The 22627-nt window shown below is 43.9% G+C and overlaps 1 protein-coding gene across 4 annotated transcripts in view; it reads right to left on the bottom strand.

Moving 5' to 3' along the window:
• Nucleotides 1-22627, bottom strand: part of cerk (ceramide kinase) — a 76815-nt gene that overhangs the window by 35943 nt on the left and 18245 nt on the right. For 2 of the 4 annotated variants that reach the window (XM_070897400.1, XM_070897402.1), the window contains exons 2-3: nucleotides 18789-18923; nucleotides 9949-10071 (exon numbers count right to left, since the gene is read on the bottom strand). The exons of 1 other annotated variant lie outside the window; for it this stretch is intronic. In XM_070897400.1, the coding sequence (XP_070753501.1) occupies nucleotides 9949-10071; nucleotides 18789-18923 (258 nt within the window). The remainder of the gene's footprint in view (nucleotides 1-9948; nucleotides 10072-18788; nucleotides 18924-22627) is intronic. One more of the 4 variants, XM_070897401.1, reaches the window with a different exon arrangement.

Below are 22627 nucleotides of genomic sequence, written 5' to 3'. Positions count from 1 at the left end.
AAATGGCCAAAGACATGACTGCATGGGATGGGAGGAGAAACTATTGCTCAAGTTCTACAGACTATGCTAGAACACACAAAAGTAGAAAAAAGCAAGGGATGAGGATGGAGGGTGGGTGGTCATGGCAATTATTAAGGGAAGGGGAACAGTACCTGTGAGCACTGGGATAAGGAAAAGTAGTTGTGCAGTCAGGAATGGATCAAATGAGTAGGAAACGGACCTTATGGGAAATATGCCCAGTGAAAGGGGGGGTGGGGGGCGGAAAAGAGAGATTGGAGAGAAGCTACATAGAGATAAATTGTTTTGAGGTGGTCAAACTAGTTCTAGGAGTGGAAAACCAGGCCTTGAGTGCTCTCAAGTTTCCAAGCTTCAGACTTCAGGCAATAGTGGTGAGAAGGGTACTGTATGAAACAACTGATTTGGAGAACACGAGTGACTTGGTATGGCATCAAAAACAGAACCATGGGTGTCTTTGAGCAAGTTTAGAGATGTAGTGGTGTAATGTATGGTGGCGGGCCAGAAGAAAGGCAGTTGAGAGTTTGTTGAAGAGCAGGGTAGAGGAGAAACCAGCTTTTTTTCTAGGGATATTGGGATGGTGGGGTTGCAGGTGGGCCGATGGATGTAAATACTGATGGAAACAAGAGGAGAAGCCCTGATCCCATCAATGATCAAGACCTCAGACGTAGCTAGGCTTCTTGCAGTCACAATGTCAAGAGTAGTGTCATGGGTGTGGGAACTGGATATGTAGGATGAGATTAAGTGAGGACACGATGACAAAGTTGCAGAGGATAGTTTAGGTGAAGGTTGAAATCACCAAGGATGAGTAGTTGCTCAGGGTAAAAAGGTAAACAAGGAGAAAAGGGAGAAGATCTCAGCAAAGAGATGATTGCTGAAGCTCGGGAAGCCGGTAGACGTAACTTTAAAGGAGTCGGCAGTGGTTTAGTAGAAAGGGATGATGTGCTTTAACAAGGTGCTCAAGGAGAAGAGGGAAAAGCTTAGATGTGATCTGCCAATGACCAATACGTTGTGAGTACGACAGTTTGGGCAAAAGACATTATGGTACATGTGGGGGTTCAATGAAGATCTGCAAAGTCTAGCTCGGGCCAATTTCATAGAACCATTCAAGTTTCCAGGACAGAAGGAGGCAGCCCATCAGTGGTGTCCACCACTCATCCAATTCTAACCACACTTTTGTATTTAAGTTTTCAATTTCCTACAAATCAAGCTGCCTGCAATGCTCTTCCAGTGCAACAGCTGAAATCATTAAACTTCCATGAAATAGGAGACAACAGAATTAACGTCCAGGCTACACCAGATAATGGCCCAAGTTTCCACACGCGGCGAAAAAGGCGCACCTCCGAGCTGGGCGCCTGTTTTTCGCACCGAAAACAGCGCCTAAAAAAAAATCCGATATGCTCTATGTCTGCTTGGCGCGGCGCACAGGGGGCGGAGCCTACCACTCGCGCCGATTTTGTAAGTAGGAGGGGGCGGGTACAATTGAAATGAGGCTTCTTGGTGCCGGCAACCCCATTGGAGCGTTCGCGCACGCGCAGTCTGAAGTAAACATTGGCACTCGCCCATTTTTAAAAATGCTGCAGAAAAAGTGAAGATTTGTTTCTTGGACCCCTGCAAAGGCTTGTATTTTAATTTTCTTGATATTTCTGTGTGTGAGGGAGTGCTTTTAGCAGCACTGCTGAATAAATCACCTGCTGAAATCAGTGAGTTCAGCTTTTCACTGCTAAACTTGCAGAACCGGTGCCTGCAAATTAAGGACTGTGTGTTTGGCGAAATAAGAGTGCCAATTCAACTTTGCAATGGATCAACGTCCACCAAGAGCAAAGAATTTCCTGCATGAGGAAGTGGAGATATTAGTCAACGTAATTGAGCAGAGATGGCAGGAGCTAGATACCAGCAACAGAGGTAGCATAAAAGTGCCACCAAAAGAAATGAAGAAACGCTGGAACCAAGTTGCAGAAGATTACTGCGCAGTGGTGCATACCAGGAGATCTGGAAGTCAGTGCAAAAAGAAATGGCACAACCTTGGTCAAGTAGTTAGTGTAAGTAATATTTCCCATTTTTAATTTAATCGTAATTGTAACCTGGCTATCTGTATGTCCCACCTTGCAGACTGACACACTCTGTAAAAAGTTATATTTTACTCTTTGCAGAAGAAATTGGCCCACAACAAAAGGGAGGCAACTCGGACAGGAGGAGGCGTGCCCAATCTGCATCCACTGACACCCTTGGAACAAAGGGTAGCTGCTATGATGAGTCGGACATGGAGTAAAGCAATCGGTACAGCACAAGCTGGGCCCGCACGCGAGGAAGAGGGCAAGTCCTGAAAATGCATCATGGCCCTTTAAATTAACCTGCTGCCTGGCCTGCTATGTGTGAGAGTACTCATGCCACTCACCCGGCCCCCTCCCTTGCTGTTAAGCATTTGACTGTTCTGATGTATTTTGCAGATGATGATGATGACGACGACGACGACGCTGCTGCTGCCAACCCTGAGAATCCTGAGGGTACAGAACAAGAACCAGTACAACCAGCTGCGGACGATCCAGACTGGATGTTGGCAGCGATGACTGAAATGTCTGCAGGGGAGAGCTTCCAATTTAACGTTTATGAGCCCCCATCAAGGGGCATCAGAGTTTCAACCCCTAGCATAGGTCTTGGTTCCACCTTCCATGGTTTGGCTTCTGATGTTGCGGGTCCCAGTGGTGCTGCTGGTATAATGCAGCATTCTACAGTCAGTGCACTGCCGTCCCAGCCTGCGCCTCCCTCTCGCATAGGTTCTGGTTCCACCTACTATGGTTTTGATTCCGACGCTTCGGGTCCCAGTGTTGCTGCTGATATCATGGAGCAGTTTACACCCATTTGTCCAACATCCCAGCCCATGGCTTGCACTCGAGTGCTGTCGTCTGGAACACCGAGCGTCCTACCATTCCAGCCCGAGCCTCTCCCTCTAGTTCTGCCGTCTGCAACACAGAGCATCCCACCATTCCAGCCCGAGCCTCTCCCTCCAGTTCAGCCGTCTGGAACACAGAGCGTCCCACAGTCCCAGCCTGCGCCCCCTGTGTAGTGGTGCCGCTTGCAACACCGAGCATCCCACCGTCCGTGCCCGTGCCTCCCAGTGTAGTGGTGCCACGAGGCAGACCCAGGCAGAGAAGGAGATTGGAGACACGCTCTCCTGAGATGCAGCGTGCAACAGATGCGGCTCAGGTTTTGGCATTGGGTATGGAGACCAATGAGCTTGCCCGATCACTCATCGGTGGCGTCAATGCAGTAGGTGAAGAGTTGACGGTCCTGACGGGAGAAATAGCAGTAATGACACGGGAATGTCCGAGGGAGTGCAATCGACGGCTCAGGCCGTCAGGGAGGGCCTGGTTGAGGTAGCTGCTGCAATAAGGGCACACAGCCCAGCCAATCAAATGACACCCCCATGAGGAAGTGAACATTCACTGAGATATGGATGAGACATGGTTGTAGCCTTTCTTTGCTGCTTTTGTTCTTGTTCTTGATGTAGCTGTAGTAGCGTTTTCAAATTGAGATTGTTTTGTAAGTTTTGTAAGTTTACAACTTATAAGGGATCTTATGGTTTTTAATCTTATAGTGTAAATGCTCTCACATTTTTTTGTATCTTATTTAATTTTGCACCTAAAAAGTGATCCTGAAGTTTAAGTGTTCTTCAGAGTGTAAGATTTTTCACAATGAAACTGTTTTGTAAGTTTTGTAACTTTACAACATATAAGTGATCTCAGGGTTTTCAAGTGATCTTAAAGTCTAAATGCTCTCACATTCTGTAAATTATTTAATTTTGCATCTAAAAAGTGATCTTGAAGTCTAAGTGATCTTAGAGTGTAAAATTTTTCACATAGAAAGTGTTTTGTAACTTTTGTAACTTTACAAGTTTATAAGTGATCTTCAAGAGTCATATTAAAAAGTATAGTTTGATACAACAAATATTTTATTAGATTGACGTTAACTTTTCAATAAAATATTTTTTCATTAAAACTGTTTCCTGTTCCATTAACACAACACAACGTAGGAACAACTGCAAAGAATAAACATGTCCATATGCAAAAGTGGTCGCAGAGCCCTCAGGCATCAGTAGTTGAAGCATTCACGGATGAGCTGCTGGCGCAAGTCTTGAGCAATCGTTAAAGGGGCACGATGGACGGCTCTCCTCCGACCTCGTGCTCCGGCATTAGGCACTTGCATGCTTTCCTGATTGTCGTTATCATCCACATCCTGGTCTTCCATAATACTATCATCATGCACTGGACCCTCACGTCAGTCTTCGGGTTCCACTACCAGCTCCTGCTGCCTCATGATGGCTAAGTTATGAAGCATGCAGCACACAACAGTGAAGTGACCGACAATCTGAGAAGAGTATTGCAACTGTCCTCCGGAATGGTCCAGGCATCGGAATCGCTGTTTCGATATGCCAATGGTCCTCTCAATGATGCTGTGCGTCGCAATGTGCGCCATGTTGTATTGACGGTCAGCTTCTGTCCGTGTCACGCGTAGGGGCGTCATGAGCCAGGTGGTCAGGCCGTACCCTTTGTCTCCCAGTAGCCAGCTCTGCTCTTCTGGCTGCTGCTCTAACATGTCAGATAGAACGCTGTCGCGTAGGATGAATGCATTGTGGGTGCTGCCAGGGTATCTCCCATCGACTGATATGATGCGCTGCTTGTCGTCACACACGGGCTGCACATTGATAGAGTGGAAACCTTTCCTATTTTGGTACTGCTCAGATTCCTCCACGGGTGCTCGCAAGGCTATGTGGGTACAATCAATGTAGCCCTGTATCTTTGGGAAGCCGGCAATCCTGAAGAAGCCCACAGCCCTCTCATGGATCGCTTGTGTGGTCATTGGGAAATTGATAAAGTCATTCCTTCGCACATAAAGTGCAGCCGTGACCTGGTAAACGCAGGCATGTATTGCACGTTGAGAGATGGCACACACATCTCCAGTTGTAGCCTGAAACGATCCCGAGGCATAGGAAGAAAGTGCAGCTGTTACCTTCACTTCAACAGACAAGGCAGTTGTTCTTCTGCTTCTGGGCTGCAAATCTGCTCTCACCATATCACAGATCTCAGTGGCAACTTCTCTGCGAAAATGCAGCCTTTTCACACAATCAGCCTCGCTCATGTCCAGGTACGAGCGCCTGGTTAGATATTGTCGACGTGGATAAGGTCTCCTGCCCATCAATCTACGGGCTACGAAATTCCTGGTGCGGTGAGCTCTAATCAATTCTCTCCTATGCAGTGAATTGATGGCAAACCATTGCATAATATGTGGTGTTGACAATGCAGCACCCATTCTGCAAATTTAAATATAAAACTGTCTATGTGGCTGCCTCTCCCTGTCCAAATGGCCTCAGTCTCCCTCACAGCTCGAAGACTGCTGCTGTATCTTCGGCTGCCGGCCAGCCACTGACGCCGCCCCTAAAGCGTGGCCGAATGGCCTTAAGAACCTTAATGAGCTGCGTGTGTCCTGCATTGATTCTTCGGCTGCCGGCCAGCCACTGATGCCGCTGCAATCCCATGGCCGAATGGCCTCAAGTTCGTCCGGGTGCTGCATCTTCGCGGGAAATAAAGGCCTGCCTCAAGCACTGCAGCTCAGCTCGAAGGCTGCTTGCTGCCTGCCATCGAGACACTGACGCCACACCGCTGCCTGAAAGGCCTGCCTGAAGCACTTTCACACAGGTAGGAACATGGTTTATTTAATCTTTTCTTTGCTTATAAATTTTTATTCAGGTTGGATTCATTTGTATAATATTTGTATAAGTATAACTAAGGATTGATTGTAGAATTTAATGACTTCCCTCCCCCCCACCCCCCCACCTCGTTCCAGACGCCTAATTTGTAACCTGCGCCTGATTTTTTAAAGTGTAGACAAGGTTTTTTCAAGCGTACAAAAATCTTCACTTACTCCATTCTAAGTTAGTTTGGATTACGTTTTCACTGTGGAAACTTTGAAATCAAGCGTCATTGGCCGGACACACCCCCTTTTGAAAAAAAAATTCAGTTCCAAAGTGAAACTGTTCTACCTGACTGGAACTGCAGAAAACTAAATGTGGAGAATTCCGATTTCTAAGATACTCCGTTCTACACCAGTTGCTTCTAAAAATCAGGAGCAAATCATGTGGAAACTTGGGGCCAATATCCCCACTCACTATGTACTGCCTATAATTTTTCCAGCTGGGTGAAAATATATTTGATAGGAGCTTACATCAACTAGATTTGGAGTATATAACTCTACAAAAGCAACGATCACAAGTATAGTAAAAGTTCTTTGATCCTGTGGGATGCTACGAGGAATTATGGGATCTTGGTTCTGAGACTCAAATAGCATGGAGCAGCTGTAAAAACAATTACATTTTAGTAATAGAATCATAGCAAACATGATCCAAGGCAGCAACTTTTTATACACTTCAATTCCAAGTAGGTCATGCCCTCAAACCGCAAGTGAAAATACACCCAAATGAAGTCAACATAGCTCTTTGGACATCATTTACATATTTTACCCAAAATCCTAAAGTCATGACTTGAGGAGCTCTTCCATAACTACTCACAGAAGCCACATTACACAAGCCAACATTGTGTTTGTAGCTTTACTTATGTGAATCACCTACAATGGATTTACCAAAATCTCCAAATTACTGAACTGGAAATGGGCAGCTACTGCATCTATACTGGGAACATATGCTCTTGGGCTGACACATTTTTGAATAGAAGGCCATCAAACAACCACCATAGTTCACCTTTCGCCATATACTGAAGGGAAGGATTAAGGAACTGGAATTGAATAGAATTAGAAATACAGGTGTACATACAAAGACCCTTCTGGTTTATTTTCTATTGGCTTGGCTAACTGAAAGCTACCAAGCCAAAAAAGCCACCATACCAAAATTAACAATAATAGATGTGGTATGAAAAATGAAACATGGGACAACACTCAGCAGTGAGGGATGAAGAAACTTACACAGGAGTATGTACGAAGTCCAGCTTTAAGGTAATACATTGAGCATACAGACATGTCATATGTTTACCTGGAAATAGCAATGGGAAGTGTGGTACACACATTTTGGTTATACACATTCAAGCTTTTAGAAAGCAGTGAAGAAGGAGCAGAGGAAAAGAAAACATAGGCCAGCACAGGTGTCACTGCTAGCCACAAGTTCAACCCTCATCACGACAAACACGTGGTTAAAATATCTATGGGACATATGTTCGTCGGAACAGGTAGGTATGAACTCTGTCTGGAGCTCAAGAGGTAGAAGACAATGTGGAGCCTATTCATACATAAGCCAGACACACTGCCCAAATCAGACTACCCTGCCAAGAGAAGAATGGATTTGCTCCGAATTAGAGCCCAAAAGAAAAACAAGCCTGTTTTGAAACCCCACAAAGACAAGGATACAACTCTGCAAGACCACTATGATGCATATTATTCTGATTGCTACAGCTTGACCTCAGGACTATTGCCAAATTACTTTCACCATCAAAGTGAATGCTGTTGTCAACATGTTTATAATTGTATTCAACTTGAATGTGCTAATTGTTTTTACCACATGACAAGGCCACAATTAATTTTTTTTTGGGGGGGGGGGGTGGGGAGAAAGAGGGTAAATGATTTGAAGGACACAGCTAACTCCAGATATTTATGACCAGAATTGATAACTGATCACTATATTATATTCCACCGAATAAAGAGGAAGTTATAAGTTCAATTCACCAAGCCAACAACACATTTTCAATTCAAGTAACTCTCCCATCCCTAGCCCATCACAAGCTTCTTACATACACTCATTATATACTGGTGTCTTCAGACAGAGTATGAAATTCCCTGCAATAAAATTCATAAAATTTTTAAGGTTTGAACTGTACATGAAACATGATAGCACTACAAAGTAGGTTCTGCACGGTGGGTAAAACAGAGATTGAAGAAGTCAAAATTTTTCAAAAAAGTGTTTACAGTGAAAATGTAGTATTTCAGATTTAAGTAGCTTCTGAGGGGTCAAGTTTTGGCCGCCCACTAGAATGGCGTTCATCGGAGAGGCCCGCCTAATTTATACAACAAAAATCGCACCGAATACTTACCTCGCGATTCTCCGATAGCTGTAGGCCCATTTCCACCTCGGTGCTGCGCAGCAGGAGCTGCTGGGGGCGGAGCTACAGCCCTGCGCCGAAAACAGTGCCTGCAGCTGCGCGCACGTAGTAGCTCCCGGCATCCTGTCTCCGGGGCGATGACCCGATCTCAGGTCGAAGGGACGTCACCCCTATCCCCGGCCGAGTGGCTTGCGCATCTTACCTCGGCGGCGGGGCCCGTCCGCCCGGCCTCTCGCTGGGGGGCGGGTCCTGCCCGAAGAGTCGGCGGCGGCAGCAGTCCGGCATTGGTTGCGTGCGGGCCCCGCCCAAAGTCCTTGGCTGGTCCCAACTTCTTCGTCGGTGGCGTGGCCCGCCCCGCATCTCGCTGGGGCGGGCCCCGCCTGAAGACACGTCGGCGTCGGCTGCTTGCGGGCCCTGCCCGAAGTCCTCGGCAGGGCCCGGCTTCTTCGTCGTCTTCCCCCCACCCCCCCCACCTTCTTCTCTTCCCCACCCCCCCACATCCGTCTTCTTTTCTCCCCCCTCTCATCCATTTTCTTCTCCCCCACCATCTTCCCTTCTCCCCCACCCCCCATCATCTTCCCTTCTCCCCCTTCCCCCCATCATCTTCTCTTCTCTTCCCCCCTCTTCTCTTCTCCCCCCATCTTCTTCTCTTCCCCCTCCCCCCCATCTTCTTCTCTTCCCCCTCCCCCCCCATCTTCTTCTCTTCCCCCTCCCCCCCCATCTTTTTCTCTTCCCCCTCCCCCCCCATCTTTTTCTCTTCCCCCTCCCCCCCCATCTTTTTCTCTTCCCCCTCCCCCCCCATTTTTTTCTCTTCCCCCCTCCCCCCCCCATCTTCTTCTCTTCCCCCTCCCCCCCCCATCTTCTTCTCTTCCCCCTCCCCCCCCATCTTTTTCTCTTCCCCCTCCCCCCCCATCTTCTTCTCTTCCCCCTCCCCCCCATCTTTTTCTCTTCCCCCTCCCCCCCCCCATCTTTTTCTCTTCCCCCTCCCCCCCATCTTTTTCTCTTCCCCCTCCCCCCCCCATCTTCTTCTCTTCCCCCTCCCCCCCCATCTTTTTCTCTTCCCCCTCCCCCCCCCATCTTCTTCTCTTCTCTCTACCCCCCCTTCTCTTCTCTCCCCGCTCCCATCATCTTCTCTTCTCCTCCCCTCCTTCCCATCTTCTCCTCTTCCCCCACCCCCCATCCATCTTCTCCTCTCTTCCCCCTCCATCATCTTCTCCCCAGTGCTGCAGTAGGCAAGTAGAAATAATTTTTTATTTAGTGATTTTCATTTTTTTTTTAATTTTTAAAAATTTTATTTGGATTGATTTATTGGTTTATTTATTGATTTCTTTATTATTTATTATTGATGATGGCTCTTTATTTGTAAAAGTGAAGTGTTTAATGTTTGTAAGCATCCCCCCACCCCCCCCCCCGGTCCCGCCCATCTTTCGTTCCATATGCCTGATTTCTAAGTGTAGGCAAAGTTTTTCTGAGCGTACAAAAATCTACACATACTCCATTCTAAGTTAGTTTGGAGTAAGTTTTCGCTGCCTAAACTTGCAAAACAGGCGTAAGTGGCCGGACACGCCCCCTTTTGAAAAAAAAATCTGTTCTAAAATGAAACTGTTCTAACTGACTAGAACTGGAGAAACTAAATGTCGAGAATTGCAATTTCTAAGATACTCCATTCCAAACTAGTTGTTCCAAAAAAATAGGAGCAACTCAGGCCGAAACTTGACCCCACTGAGACAGATATAAAGATCATTAATTTTGCACATCACCTCAGGTCATCTTGGCTTGTAAAATCACACATTTGACAGCTCTATCCTTATTCCACAGAAACAAACAGTACCTTGCAATTCCAACTGTTCCTTAAGTGCTTGTACCCACTGGTTACGGAGTAAGTGATCGTTGCAGTTAAAGGTCACTTCATTGCACCACCAATGGTGCCCTTTTGATCTCTGCACATAAGAAACTAAAATTTGAAAAAAGGAAATTATGAAATCACTTCAATGCAAGGTAAAGACGATTTGGTGCATTTATTTACGTGGTTGGATAAGCATTTCAAAAGATTGATGATTAGCTCAAAGCAGACTTTATTTCATCTTACAAAATCTATAAACATTACTGTAAAAATAAAATCTTAAGACAACCAGTAATTCTGCTCAAAGAAACATGAATCAGTGTAAGCTTGATGAGAAGTGAACATTTATAATGAAATGTTTATGTAGAAATAGAATTCTACATACAAATAATTTTCAAGATACGGCCCTCACCCTCACTCCCTGAAGTCAAGGGATGCAGACTTGAACGGGTATGGCAGACAACTGGTTTAGCCATTCATCGCCAGATCTGGGTGCACCACATAAAGCACTATTGGTTCCTGCTCTCATCTGCCAAAATTGCTCACTAGTCCAGGATCATCCTGGAATGCAAAGATAACCCTTCTTTTCTCTACTGTTGGAGGTGACGGTCTTCTTAAAACCGTCACCTCCAACAAGTGCAAGGAGCTTATGGACTTCTGTCACTAAGATTGAGACCATTCGATCAGCTGCCTCTGCCACTTCCTTTCCTTTCCCTAGCCTACCAGGCCAAACTTCCTCAAAGATTCCCCCCTGCCCCAGCCCTGAACTCCCATCTTTCTCTAGCTGCTCTCCTATCTCCCCCGATGTCCTCTCCGAGCTCATCTTATCCACGAGACCCACTTCCTGCTGACTCAACCTTACTCTCACTAAACTGATCACCCAACTTCCTTTCCTGGCTCCCGTTAGCTGATATTGTTAATGGTTATCTCTCCTCGGGTACTGTGCGCCTCTCCCGAAGCTCAAGTGGAGCATAAACATGGCATGGACTAGCTGGGCCGAATGGCCAGTTTCTGTGCCGTATATCCAATGTTATCATCCAAAAACACGATCATTTTCCAGATGTACGCTGATGACATCCAGCTCTTCCTTACCACGACTTCTCCTGACCCATCCACCGTCTGACATCCAGTACTGGATGAGCAAAAATTTATTCCAACTAAATATTGGTTAGACTGAAGCCAGTCTTCAGTTCCCGCTACAAACTCTGTTCCCTAGTCACTGACTCCATCCCTCTCCCGAGCAACTGTCTGAGGCTGAACCAGACTGTTCCAACCTTGGTGTCATATTTGACCCCGAGATGATGCAGATATGTGGTTGGAATCTCATCGCAAAGGCCGCCTATTTCCATTTCAAGAACACTGCTCGACTCCGCCCGGCTCAGCTCATTTGTTGCTGAAACACTCATCCAAGTCTGTGTTACGTCCAGACTTGACTATTCCAATGCACGCCTGGCCGACCTTGCACATTCTACCCTCCGTAAACTTGAGGTTACAAAAACTCTACTGCTCATGTCCTCGCACAAAGTCCCATTCACCCATTGCCTGTGCTCACTGACCTACATAGGCTCCTGGTTAAGCAATTTTCATACTTGTTATCAAATCCCTCCATGGCCTCACTCCTCCCGATCTCTAATTTTCTCCAGCCAAGTTTGCTGACAATACAAAGATGGGAAGAAAAGCAATGCGTGAGGAGGACACAAAAAAATCTGCAAAAGGACATAGACAGGCTAAGTGAATAGGCAAAAATTTGACAGATGGAGTATAATGTTGGAAAGTGTGAGGTCATGCACTTTGGCAGAAATAAATCAAAGAGCAAGTTATTATTTAAATGGAGAAAGATTGCAAAGTGCAGCAGTACAACGGGACCTGGGGGTACTGGTGCATGAAACACAAAAGGATAGTATGCAGGTGCAGCAAGTGATCAGGAAAACCAATGGAATCTTGGCCTTTATTGCAAAGGGGATGGAGTATAAAAGCAGGGAAGTCTTGCTACAGCTATACAGCGTATTGTTGAGGCCACACCTGGAATACAGAGTGCAGTTTTTGTTTCCATATTTATGAAAGGATACACTTGCTCTGGAGGCAGTTCAGAGAAGGTTCACTAGGTAAATTCCAGAAATGAGGGGGTTGACTTAAGAGGAAAGACTGAGTAGGTTGGGCCTCTACTCATTTGAATTCAGAAGAATGAGAGGCGACGTATCGAAACGTATAAGATTATGAGGGGACTTGACAAGGTGGATGCAGAGAGGATGTTTCCACTGATGGGGGAGACCAGAACTAGAGGGCATGATCTTAGAATAAGGGGCCGCCCATTTAAAACTGAGATGAGGAGAAATTTTTTTCTCTGAGGGTTGTAAATCTGTGGAATTCGCTGCCTCAGAGAGCTGTGGAAGCTGGGACATTGAATAAATTTAAGACCGCACTAGACAGTTTCTTAAACGATGAGGGGTTTATGGGGAGCGGGCAGGGAAGTGGAGCTGAGTCCATGATCAGATCAGCCATGATCTTATTGAATGGCGGAACAGGCTCAAGGGGCCTACTCCGATTTCTTATGTTCTTATATCTGCGCTCCTTTAATTCTGGCGAGTAACCACCACTGGTGGCCATGCTTTCAGCTACCAAAGCCTTAAGTTCTGGAATTCCCTCCCTCAACCTCTCTTTGCTCCTTTAAGATGCTCCTTAAAACCTACCTCTTTGACCAAGCTTTCGGCCATCTGCCCCAATTTTTTCCTCAGGTGGCTCAGTATCAAATTTTGCTTGATCATGCTCCTGTGAGGCACCTTAGGATATTTTGCTTTATTAAAGGCGCTTTATAAATCGAAGTTATTGTTGAAAGCTTGGTCACTTTCTAAAAGCTTTGGGCAGCCCAAATCCAGGTGCTCACTTCTATGGCCTTGATCACAACCTGGAATTGCCCATTTAAGGAATCAAATGACTGGCACATTTGCATGAGGATTACCTCCATTCAACCACTTTCTACAGCTTTTTGACGAACAAATCTGCACAATTTCTCAGTGACGTTGCAACTCCTATATAACGGTTTATTCTGAAACTGAGCCATTACTTCATCAAGAAGTATTTCATAAACTGAAATTTTAGGTTCAGTCATTACAAGGTTAAGAATTTATTGCATCCCCAGCTGCCTGGTTACAAACAGTATCATCTTGTGATTCTGGGAATGTCCTTGTAGGTTTAGCTCGAAACGATCAACAAAATGAAAGTCACTAACACCAGAAACCAATAAGGAAATCTTTCCATTCCTTCCTTGCCCAAGAACTTACACCGTGATGTAACTAATACACTAAGTTTTTTTTCAGATCTGGAGTCTGATAAGAACTTCAGAGCAATGTCAACATACAATGTTAAATTAACACTGAGGCAGGATTGAGAGTTATTTTCTGGCAACTTTCACAAAGTGAGTGTAAAGTGCTGAATGAAACAATAGTATTCCTCATGCTTAAAAATAGTCTTTGAATAATCTCACTCAGTCCCAGTAAATGGCACCGCTCCAAAGCCATTGACTCCAGATTCTGGCAGCATCAGTGTTCCCTAAATACAGTCTGACTCAACAACCACCATCAATTTAGAGAAGTGCATTTATAGTCCAGATGAGTTATCCTGCCTTTGAAGGTATTCATTGCATTTACAGTTTAACATGCTACTTTCAGTATTCTTTTAAAAATACTTTTCCATTACTCTAAGCCATCTGTTGATTTATTCTGACTTCAGTGCATTGCCTGAATTTTTTTTTTTTTTTTTTTTTAAAAGAGATTAGCAAGAAATACACCAAGGGCTATTGAAAATCTGGTAGAAACAGAGCCAAGTGTTCTTAATTGACCTAGAAAGACTAAGTAGCCCAATAGGCAAGGTATAATTTGCACTGATAGATAAGTGGTAAAAATACTTGCTCGTGTTATTGTTACAAGCGGTGGAGTAGAATTTTGGTACAAAGCACACTTAAGCAAGAGGTTTGAAACCCTCACCAAGTTCACAATCACTCCAGTACAACTACAACCCAGTGTGAAGTTTAAACGGTTTGCAGTTTAGGTTGTATGAGGATTTCGAAAACTTCATTTTGAATCTTTTTAGTACAGAGACAATGGTCCCTCAGCTATGTCTCAAAATCAAAATTTAACCAGTAGTCAGTTACAAGTGGGAAGAACTCCAGGTACACATCCAAGGAGGGCAGGAAAAAGAGTGGGAGAGCAATAGTGATAGGGGATTCGATTGCAAGGGGAATAGATAGGCGTTTCTGCGGCCGCAACCGAGACTCCAGGATGGTATGTTGCCTCCCTGGTGCAAGGGTCAAGGATGTCTCGGAGCGGGTGCAGGACATTCTGAAAAAGGAGGGTGAACAGTCAGTTGTCGTGGTGCGCATTGGTACCAACGCTATTGGTTAAAAAAAGGGATGAGGTCCGACGAGACGGATTTAAGGAGCTAGGAGCGAAATTAAAACGTAGGACCTCAAAAGTAATAATCTCAGGATTGCTACCAGTGCCATGTGCTAGTCAGAGTAGGAATCGCAGGATAGCTCAGATGAATACGTGGCTTGAGCAGTGGTGCAGCAGGGAGGGATTCAAATTCCTGGGGCATTGGAACCAGTTCTGGGGGAGGTGGGACCAGTACAAACCGGACGGTCTGCACCTAGGCAGGACCGGAACCAATGTCCTTGTGGGAGTGTTTGCTAGTGCTGTTGGGGAGGAGTTAAACTAATATGGCAGGGGGATGGGAACCAATGCAGGGAGACAGAGGGAAACAAAAAGGAGACAAAAGCAAAAGACAGAAAGGAGATGAGTAAAAGTGGAGAGCAGAGAAACCCAAGGCAAAAAACAAAAAGGGCCACTGAATGTAAAGGTGCTGCAGGAGGGGTCAAAACTAAAAATGATGGTTTAAAAACTAGTATTAAAACACTCTACCTAAACGTACGCAGCATTCGAAACAAAGTAAATGAGTTGACGGCACAAATCATTACAAATGGGTATGATTTGGTGGCCATTACAGAAACGTGGTTGCAGGGTGGCCAAGACTGGGAATTAAACATACAGGGGTATCTGACGATTAGGAAAGATAGACAAGAAGAGAAAGGAGGTGGGGTAGCTCTGTTAATAAAGGATGATATCAGGGCAGTTGTGAGAGACGATATTGGCTCTAATGAACAAAATGTTGAATCATTGTGGGTGGAGATTAGAGATAGTAAGGGGAAAAAGTCACTGGTGGGTGTAGTTTATAGGCCCCTAAATAATAACTTCACGGTGGGGCGGGTAATAATCAAGGGAATAATGGAGGCATGTGAAAAAGGAACGGCAGTAATCATGGGGGATTTTAACCTACATATCGATTGGTCAAATCAAATCAAATCAGGGGTAGCCTTGAGGAGGAATTCATAGAATGCATACGGGATTGTTTCTTAGAACAGCATGTTACAGAACCTACAAAGGGAGCAAGCTATCTTAGACCTGGTCCTGTGTAATGAGACAGGAATAATAAACAATCTCCTAGTAAAAGATCCTCTAGGAATGAGTGATCACAGTATGGTTGAATTTGTAATACAGATTGAGGGTGAGGAAGTAGTATCTCAAACGAGCGTACTATGCTTAAACAAAGGGGACTAGAGTGGGATGAGGGCAGAGTTGGCTAAAGTAGACTGGAAACACAGACTAAACGGTGGCACAATTGAGGAACAGTGGAGCACTTTTAAGGAGCTCTTTCATAGTGCTCAACAAAAATATATTCCAGTGAAAAAGAAGGGCGGTAAGAGAAGGGATAACCAGCCGTGGATAACCAAGGAAATAAAGGAGAGTATCAAATTAAAAACCAATGCGTATAAGGTGGCCAAGGTTAGTGGGAAACTAGAAGATTGGGAAAATTTTAAACGACAGCAAAGAATGACTAAGAAAAGAAAGATAGATTAAGAAAGTAAACTTGCACAAAACATAAAAACAGATAGTAAAAGCTTTTACCGATATATAAAACGGAAAAGAGTGACTAAAGTAAATGTTAGTCCCTTAGAAGATGAGAAGGGGGATTTAATAATGGGAAATGTGAAAATGGCTGAGACCTTAAACAATTATTTTGCTTCGGTCTTCACAGTGGAAGACACAGAAACCATGCCAGAAATTGCTGGTCACAGGAATGTGGGAAGGGAGGACCTTGAGACAATCACTATCACTAGGGGGGTAGTGCTGGACAGGCTAATGGGACTCAAGGTAGACAAGTCCCCTGGTCCTGATGAAATGCATCCCAGAGTATCAAAAGAGATGGCGGAAGTTATAGCAGATGCATTCGTTATAATCTACCAAAATTCTCTGGACTCTGGGGAGGTACCAGCGGATTGGAAAGCAGCTAATGTAACACCTCTGTTTAAAAAAAGGGGGCAGACAAAAGGCAGATAACTAAAGGCCGGTTAGTTTAACATCTGTAGTGGGGAAAATGCTTGAAACTATTAAGGAAGAAATAGCGGGACATCTAGATAGGAATAGTGCAATCAAGCAGACGCAGCATGGATTCATGAAGGGCAAATCATGCTTAACTAATTTACTGGAATTCTTTGAGGATATAACGAGCATGGTGGATCGAGGTGTACCGATGGATGTGGTGTATTTAGATTTCCAAAAGGAATTCGATAAGGTGCCACACAAAAGGTTACTGCAGAAGATAAAGGTACGTGGAATCAGTGGAAATGTATTAGCATGGATAGAGAATTGGCTGGCTAACAGAAAGCAGAGAGTCGGGATAAACGGGTCCTTTTCGGGTTGGAAATCGGTGGTTAGTGGTGTGCCACAGGGATCGGTGCTGGGACCACAACTGTTTACAATATACATAGATGACCTGGAAGAGGGGACAGAGTGTAGTGTAACAAAATTTGCAGATGACACAAAGATTAGTGGGAAAGCGGGTTGTATAGAGGACACAGAGAGGCTGCAAAGAGACTTAGATAGGTTAAGCGAATGGGCTAAGGTTTGGCAGATGGAATACAATGTCGGAAAGTGTGAGGTCATCCACCTTGGGAAAAAAAAACAGTAAAAGGGAATATTATTTGAATGGGGAGAAATTATAACATGCTGCGGTGCAGAGGGACCTGGGGGCCCTTGTGCATGAATCCCAAAAAGTTAGTTTGCAGGTGCAGCAGGTAATCAGGAAGGTGAATGGAATGTTGGCCTTCATTGCAAGAGGGATGGAGTACAAAAGCAGGGAGGTCCTTCTGCAACTGTATAGGGTATTGGTGAGGCCGCACCTGGAGAACTGCGTGCAGTTTTGGTCACCTTACTTAAGGAAAGATATACTAGCTTTGGAGGGGGTACAGAGACGATTCACTAGGCTGATTCCGGAGATGAGGGGGTTACCTTATGATGATAGATTGAGTAGACTGGGTCTTTACTCGTTAGAGTTCAGAAGGATGAGGGGTGATCTTATAGAAACATTTAAAATAATGAAAGGGATAGACAAGATAGAGGCAGAGAGGTTGTTTCCACTGGTCGGGGAGACTAGAACTAGGGGGCACAGCCTCAAAATACGGGGGAGCCAATTTAAAACCGAGTTGAGAAGGAATTTCTTCTCCCAGAGGGTTGTGAATCTGTGGAATTCTCTGCCCAAGGAAGCAGTTGAGGCTAGCTCATTGAATGTATTCAAGTCACAGATAGCTAGATTTTTAACCAATAAGGGAATTAAGGGTTACGGGGAACGGGCGGGTAAGTGGAGCTGAGTCCACGGCCAGATCAGCCATGATCTTGTTGAATGGCGGAGCAGGCTCGAGGGGCTAGATGGCCTACTCCTGTTCCTAATTCTTATGTTCTTATGTATACATGGAGTTCTGCTGTCCCTGGGCAGAAAGGAATGTTGAATCCAGCAGCATTACTCAGGTCTGCTGACCTACTATCAACTAAAGGTTGATGTCCGAATACACATCATGAAGAAAATAAATCCTGCCCCAAAGTAGACAACTGGCAGTACAAATTATTATTTAAGTATTCACAATATGGTAACATCTGCACAGAACAATGCTTCATCGAATATTTAAATAGAATCAGTACAATGCAGAAATACAGCTGAAGGTTTAGATTTTTGCATGGGATGTGTCAGATTTTAATTTTAATAGATTTCCTATCTATGTAGCTACTTCTATGGCTCACTAGAGATGACTAAACATCAGTGAACTATTATTTAAAATGTTGACCATTATCCTGGGGAATAGCAAGAGAAAGAATAACCATGTAAAGAAATCAACATGCAAGTAAAGTTACATATAATAATGTACTGAGATAAAACTGAAAAAGCAACTAGAATATGCAGTACCAATGCACTATACCACAGACTGGGAACGTGGGCTTAAACAGTCGTTGCAAAATGAGTACAAAGAACAGGTCTCTGGGCTACTGCTGGACATTTCCAAATGGCTGGCTTTACAGCAGCATCAGTGAATGCGTGATGGCAGTTCTCTTAGAGGTGGGGCTCAACAACTGAACCAGTGATGGAGATTATACACTATATATAAAACTACCATACAAGTTATAAGGCATGTAGTCTGCCAAATGTTTCAACTTAAAAAAATGCAACTCAACTTCCCTGATGACTCGACAAGTGAGAGTCAGAGAGAGCAGGAAATCCCCAGGTTCAATCTTCAGTTTGTCAGCAATAGAGATGCCATAATTGGCTTCAATAATCCTGGATTTCACAGAGGTAAAAAAAAAATCAGCCAGACTTGCTGATTGCTATCCAGCAGAAAAGAAATTGGTGAGCAAAAAAAAAATCTGCAATTCCTACAAAATTATAATAATGTAAAACTGAATGAAATGTTAGTTAAGTATTGGTTGAAATATGAACAGCTGTACCTGTGAACGCATGCAAAATTAGCTCAGTGGAAAATGAGGGCATCTTCTGCCATCTTCCGCTTTCTTTATTTATCGCATCTACTTCAGTTTCACAAACAGCAACAATTTCAACGACAGGCACGGAATAGCTCCCTGCTTGAAAATACACAAGATTTTATTTTGTTAAAATCCCTTTTTCAGGCAATACCATTAGATGACTAAGCATATTAATACTTGACTATTTATTAAATAATCGTAACAAATTTTGTTCAAGTCATAGGCAACCATGGCTGCTAAAATCAAAAAATTAGGTTATATACATTTCATGCATAAAATACAAGTTATAACTGCAGTTTAATTAAAACATTTTAAATTAGACCCATTTATAACTGCTGTACTAAATGCAACAATTGCATGATGTTTCTACAGGATTTGCACTTCTTGGGACCTGCATATAACACGTATTTTAAAGTATCTGAAAATTCAAATATAATGATGGAAATGTCATTGTTATATATCAAGTCTTGCGACTTAAGTTATACTTCTGCCTCAACAGTTTGGCTCAAAGTAAACCAGCAAATCAGAACTGAGCACGTAGGAAACGTAGAATTAAAAGTTAAGAGTGTGGCTCGAAAACTACCAATGAAGAACTTAAGCATTTACGAAAACAACCAATCCCAAGAATCGAACAATAAATGTTACTGAAGCAGCTTGGTACGTAATTACATGGGATAAAAGTCAGATTTTTTTTGAAAGTAGAGATTTCTACTAAGACAATTCAATTATTTTTCTTACAAAGGGAGGAATTACTCTGTTTCCTGACAAAGCCTTACTGTTCGAAAGGTGGTTATCAACTGGCCTAGTTGCGTTCCTATGTCGCAGGGCTCTGCCAGTGGGCATATAGTGCAGCAGCAAGACCAAGATCACAGTAAATTAGCAAAGCAAATCTGCCCATCGAAGACCATCCATTCAGAAAGGTCCTTGAATACTCTTCCCCTCCCATATTACAGCAGCCAACTAATTCTTAAAACTATTTCAGCATTTTCACCTCCACAACTTTACCTGTAATCTATTCGAACATACGAACAATGATGGACAGGTAAAGACCATCTGGTCCATCAAGCCATTCCATCTGTTAATTATTCATTGTGAACAAATTCCTGCAATCAGCCATAAATTTACATTTGACCAAATTGAACCTGTATTCGCTTGACCCATCGTCATGGTTTAGTGTGAAGTAGCAATCTGGATCACTTTTTTTTTTATACCATTTGCAATCATTTATACTTTCATCAGAAAGGATCACCTCTCAGTTGCCTGCTTTTAAGGCTGAAACTAAGTTTGTCCTGCCTTCCTTCATAACTTAGCTTTCTGACACGAGGAATCAAACTCATGCCCATTCTCTGAAAGCCTCCAAGGTTTGAATGTCTCCTTTTAATTGGAGGCTTAGGGTATGCATGCATCATGATGCAATTTTATGTTTACTCGGAAGATCCAAGATATGATTTGTGATCTATAAAGAGTAACCGATCGAAGACAAGGCAGTGCAGGAGAAAGTGGTAAGGGCTGTGTGTACCTGTGCGCATCACAAACAGAATTGAACAGTCATCTTCAAATAGACTGGTAGCAGCCCCTGCCCATGCTCAGTCATAAAGAACACCTATTTGGGTGTGATCAAGGGCTAGCGCTGCATATGAACCCATGGCCCAAATTTTCCCCAAAGACAAAAAAAAAGGCCTTAACTTACCTGGAAGCCCATTCTTTTTTAGGCCCCTCAGTGCTGAAAATAAAATTGCATTTTCTCCACCATGTGTGCACCTTCTGGCGCCAGCGCTACCCGATTCAACTCTCCTGGGTGGAGCCTTCAATGTGTGCTGAAACGGTACAGCGCATGCGAGGAAAAAAGAAAAAATTCTAACCCACTGCGCATGCGCACAAATTAAAACATTTTTTTGTGACCCCACTGCAAAAAAAAACTCATCTACACATGCGCAGTATAAAGTATTAAAAAAACAGCACGTGTGGAGACTGTGTGGATCACCATTGAGAATCCATTGGTGGCAGAGGTAGTTTCGCAAGTAGGAAACACAGCTTCGATCATGAGATGGCTGTAATGGAAGGATGGAGATAAGACGAAAGGGCCAGGGACAGAGAAGGGGAAACTCTAAGGGCGAAGAGATTTTGTGCGGATGAAATTGAGCACCTGGTAGACTTGATCGAGAGTGGATGGGGAGTTCTTGAGAACAAGGGGAGCTTCGGAAAAAATAAGCTTAAACCGTCTGCACTTGCAAAAGTTTGGGACCAGGTCGCAGTCGAGTTTAATGGAATGTGCAAGAACCGATGCGCAGCTGAAAAAAAGTGGCAGGACCGTGGATAAGTAGTGACTAAGTAATACGTTAAACTTACATTTACAGCAGAGGAGCGGGACAGATTTGCGATGAGTGATCGGACAGAGGGGTGATGAGGGATCGTGGCTGAGATTTGGTGGGTGATCGTGACAGAGGTTCGACGAATGTTTGGTGCGGAGGTGTGGCGGGAGATTGTGGCGAATGAGGGTACGGGGCCCAGAGGAGCAGAGGGCCCCGGGGCAGCATGGGCCTGCCCACACTGTGATGTGTGCGCGCACTAAGTACGTGCAGCAGAGCAGGTCTCCAGTCGTTCTGGTTAACCCTTGCCACTGGATAAAGGCCTAGCTTTGTCAAGCCCGTATGGTGGCTGGTGTGCAACGGTCACCACACGTAAAAAAAAATCCATGCACAGGCATCTTGCACCCCATCAATTGGAGTTCAGCGCTGGAACATTGGGACCTTCATTGAAACATTGAACTCATATGGAAGCAAGTCATCCTCGTTTGAAGGACCGCCGATGAAAATATTTGAGAACTTTTTTTTTTAAAAAGGTGAAATTCCAAAATTAAAGCCTTTTCCCATTTAGAACAGATATCTAACAGTACCACTGAGTCGCTGAATGAGAAAGTTCACTCCATCCATGGCAAATAAGATTATGGCATTTAAGGGAACAATATTTATACTTGTCTAAAACAAGTCCACTTGAGGGCTTTTAATTAAAACAAAACCCCAGGAGAAGTGAAACACTTATCGTCAATGATGGAAAGCATTTAAATACCTTCTGTTGCAATAATACAGAAAAATAATTTTTAAATTATTCCTGCGTTTTACACAAGGAATTTACTAATTTCACACTATTTCTGACTGATGAGGATTTAGGATACTTTCGTCTCAGAAATTTATATTTAAAGCTAATCTGATAGGTAAAAGCTACAGAACGACAGTGAACAGTAAATCAGCAGCTGCAAAGAACAATGGGCTGAAAATTGTGGCCTCGCTGGGTGTGTACAAAGTGCGCACGGACCTAGAGAGGCCTCGCAAAAGCTGGTTCTCAAGTTGTGATGTGCATGCGCTGAAAACTGTTTTTTCCGATCTGTCAAAATTTCTTCAGACAGATCCTATGCATCCCCGTGCGGCAGAGATTGGGCTATTTGCCCAACGAATGTCCTTCAAATTTTTACGCCTGGTAACGTAAGCTTTTACCGACGTAACACTTTTAAAACATTGAAAAATTAAATATAATCATTCATTTTTATTTTAAAAACCCTGTCCATTAAGGCAAGTTTATTTTTAACCCTATTAAAACTAAAAAAAAATTCCAAAAAAAATATTTTTTCTATAACAATTAATTTTAAATAGGTGAGGTGTTTTTTTTATTTATTGTGCTGTGTTTCTTGAATTAGGGTTTTTTTCTTATTGATAGTATTAGGAACTCGTACAAATGAGTCAATGAGATTATTATTGAGCGATTGGTGATCCTGGCCCACGTGATTGCAACTTAAACGTCCATAC

The sequence above is a fragment of the Pristiophorus japonicus genome, chromosome 13 (assembly GCF_044704955.1).
Source record: "Pristiophorus japonicus isolate sPriJap1 chromosome 13, sPriJap1.hap1, whole genome shotgun sequence".
NCBI classification, from domain to species: Eukaryota; Metazoa; Chordata; class Chondrichthyes; family Pristiophoridae; genus Pristiophorus; species Pristiophorus japonicus.
This window is presented reverse-complemented; position numbering and strand designations above follow the sequence as displayed.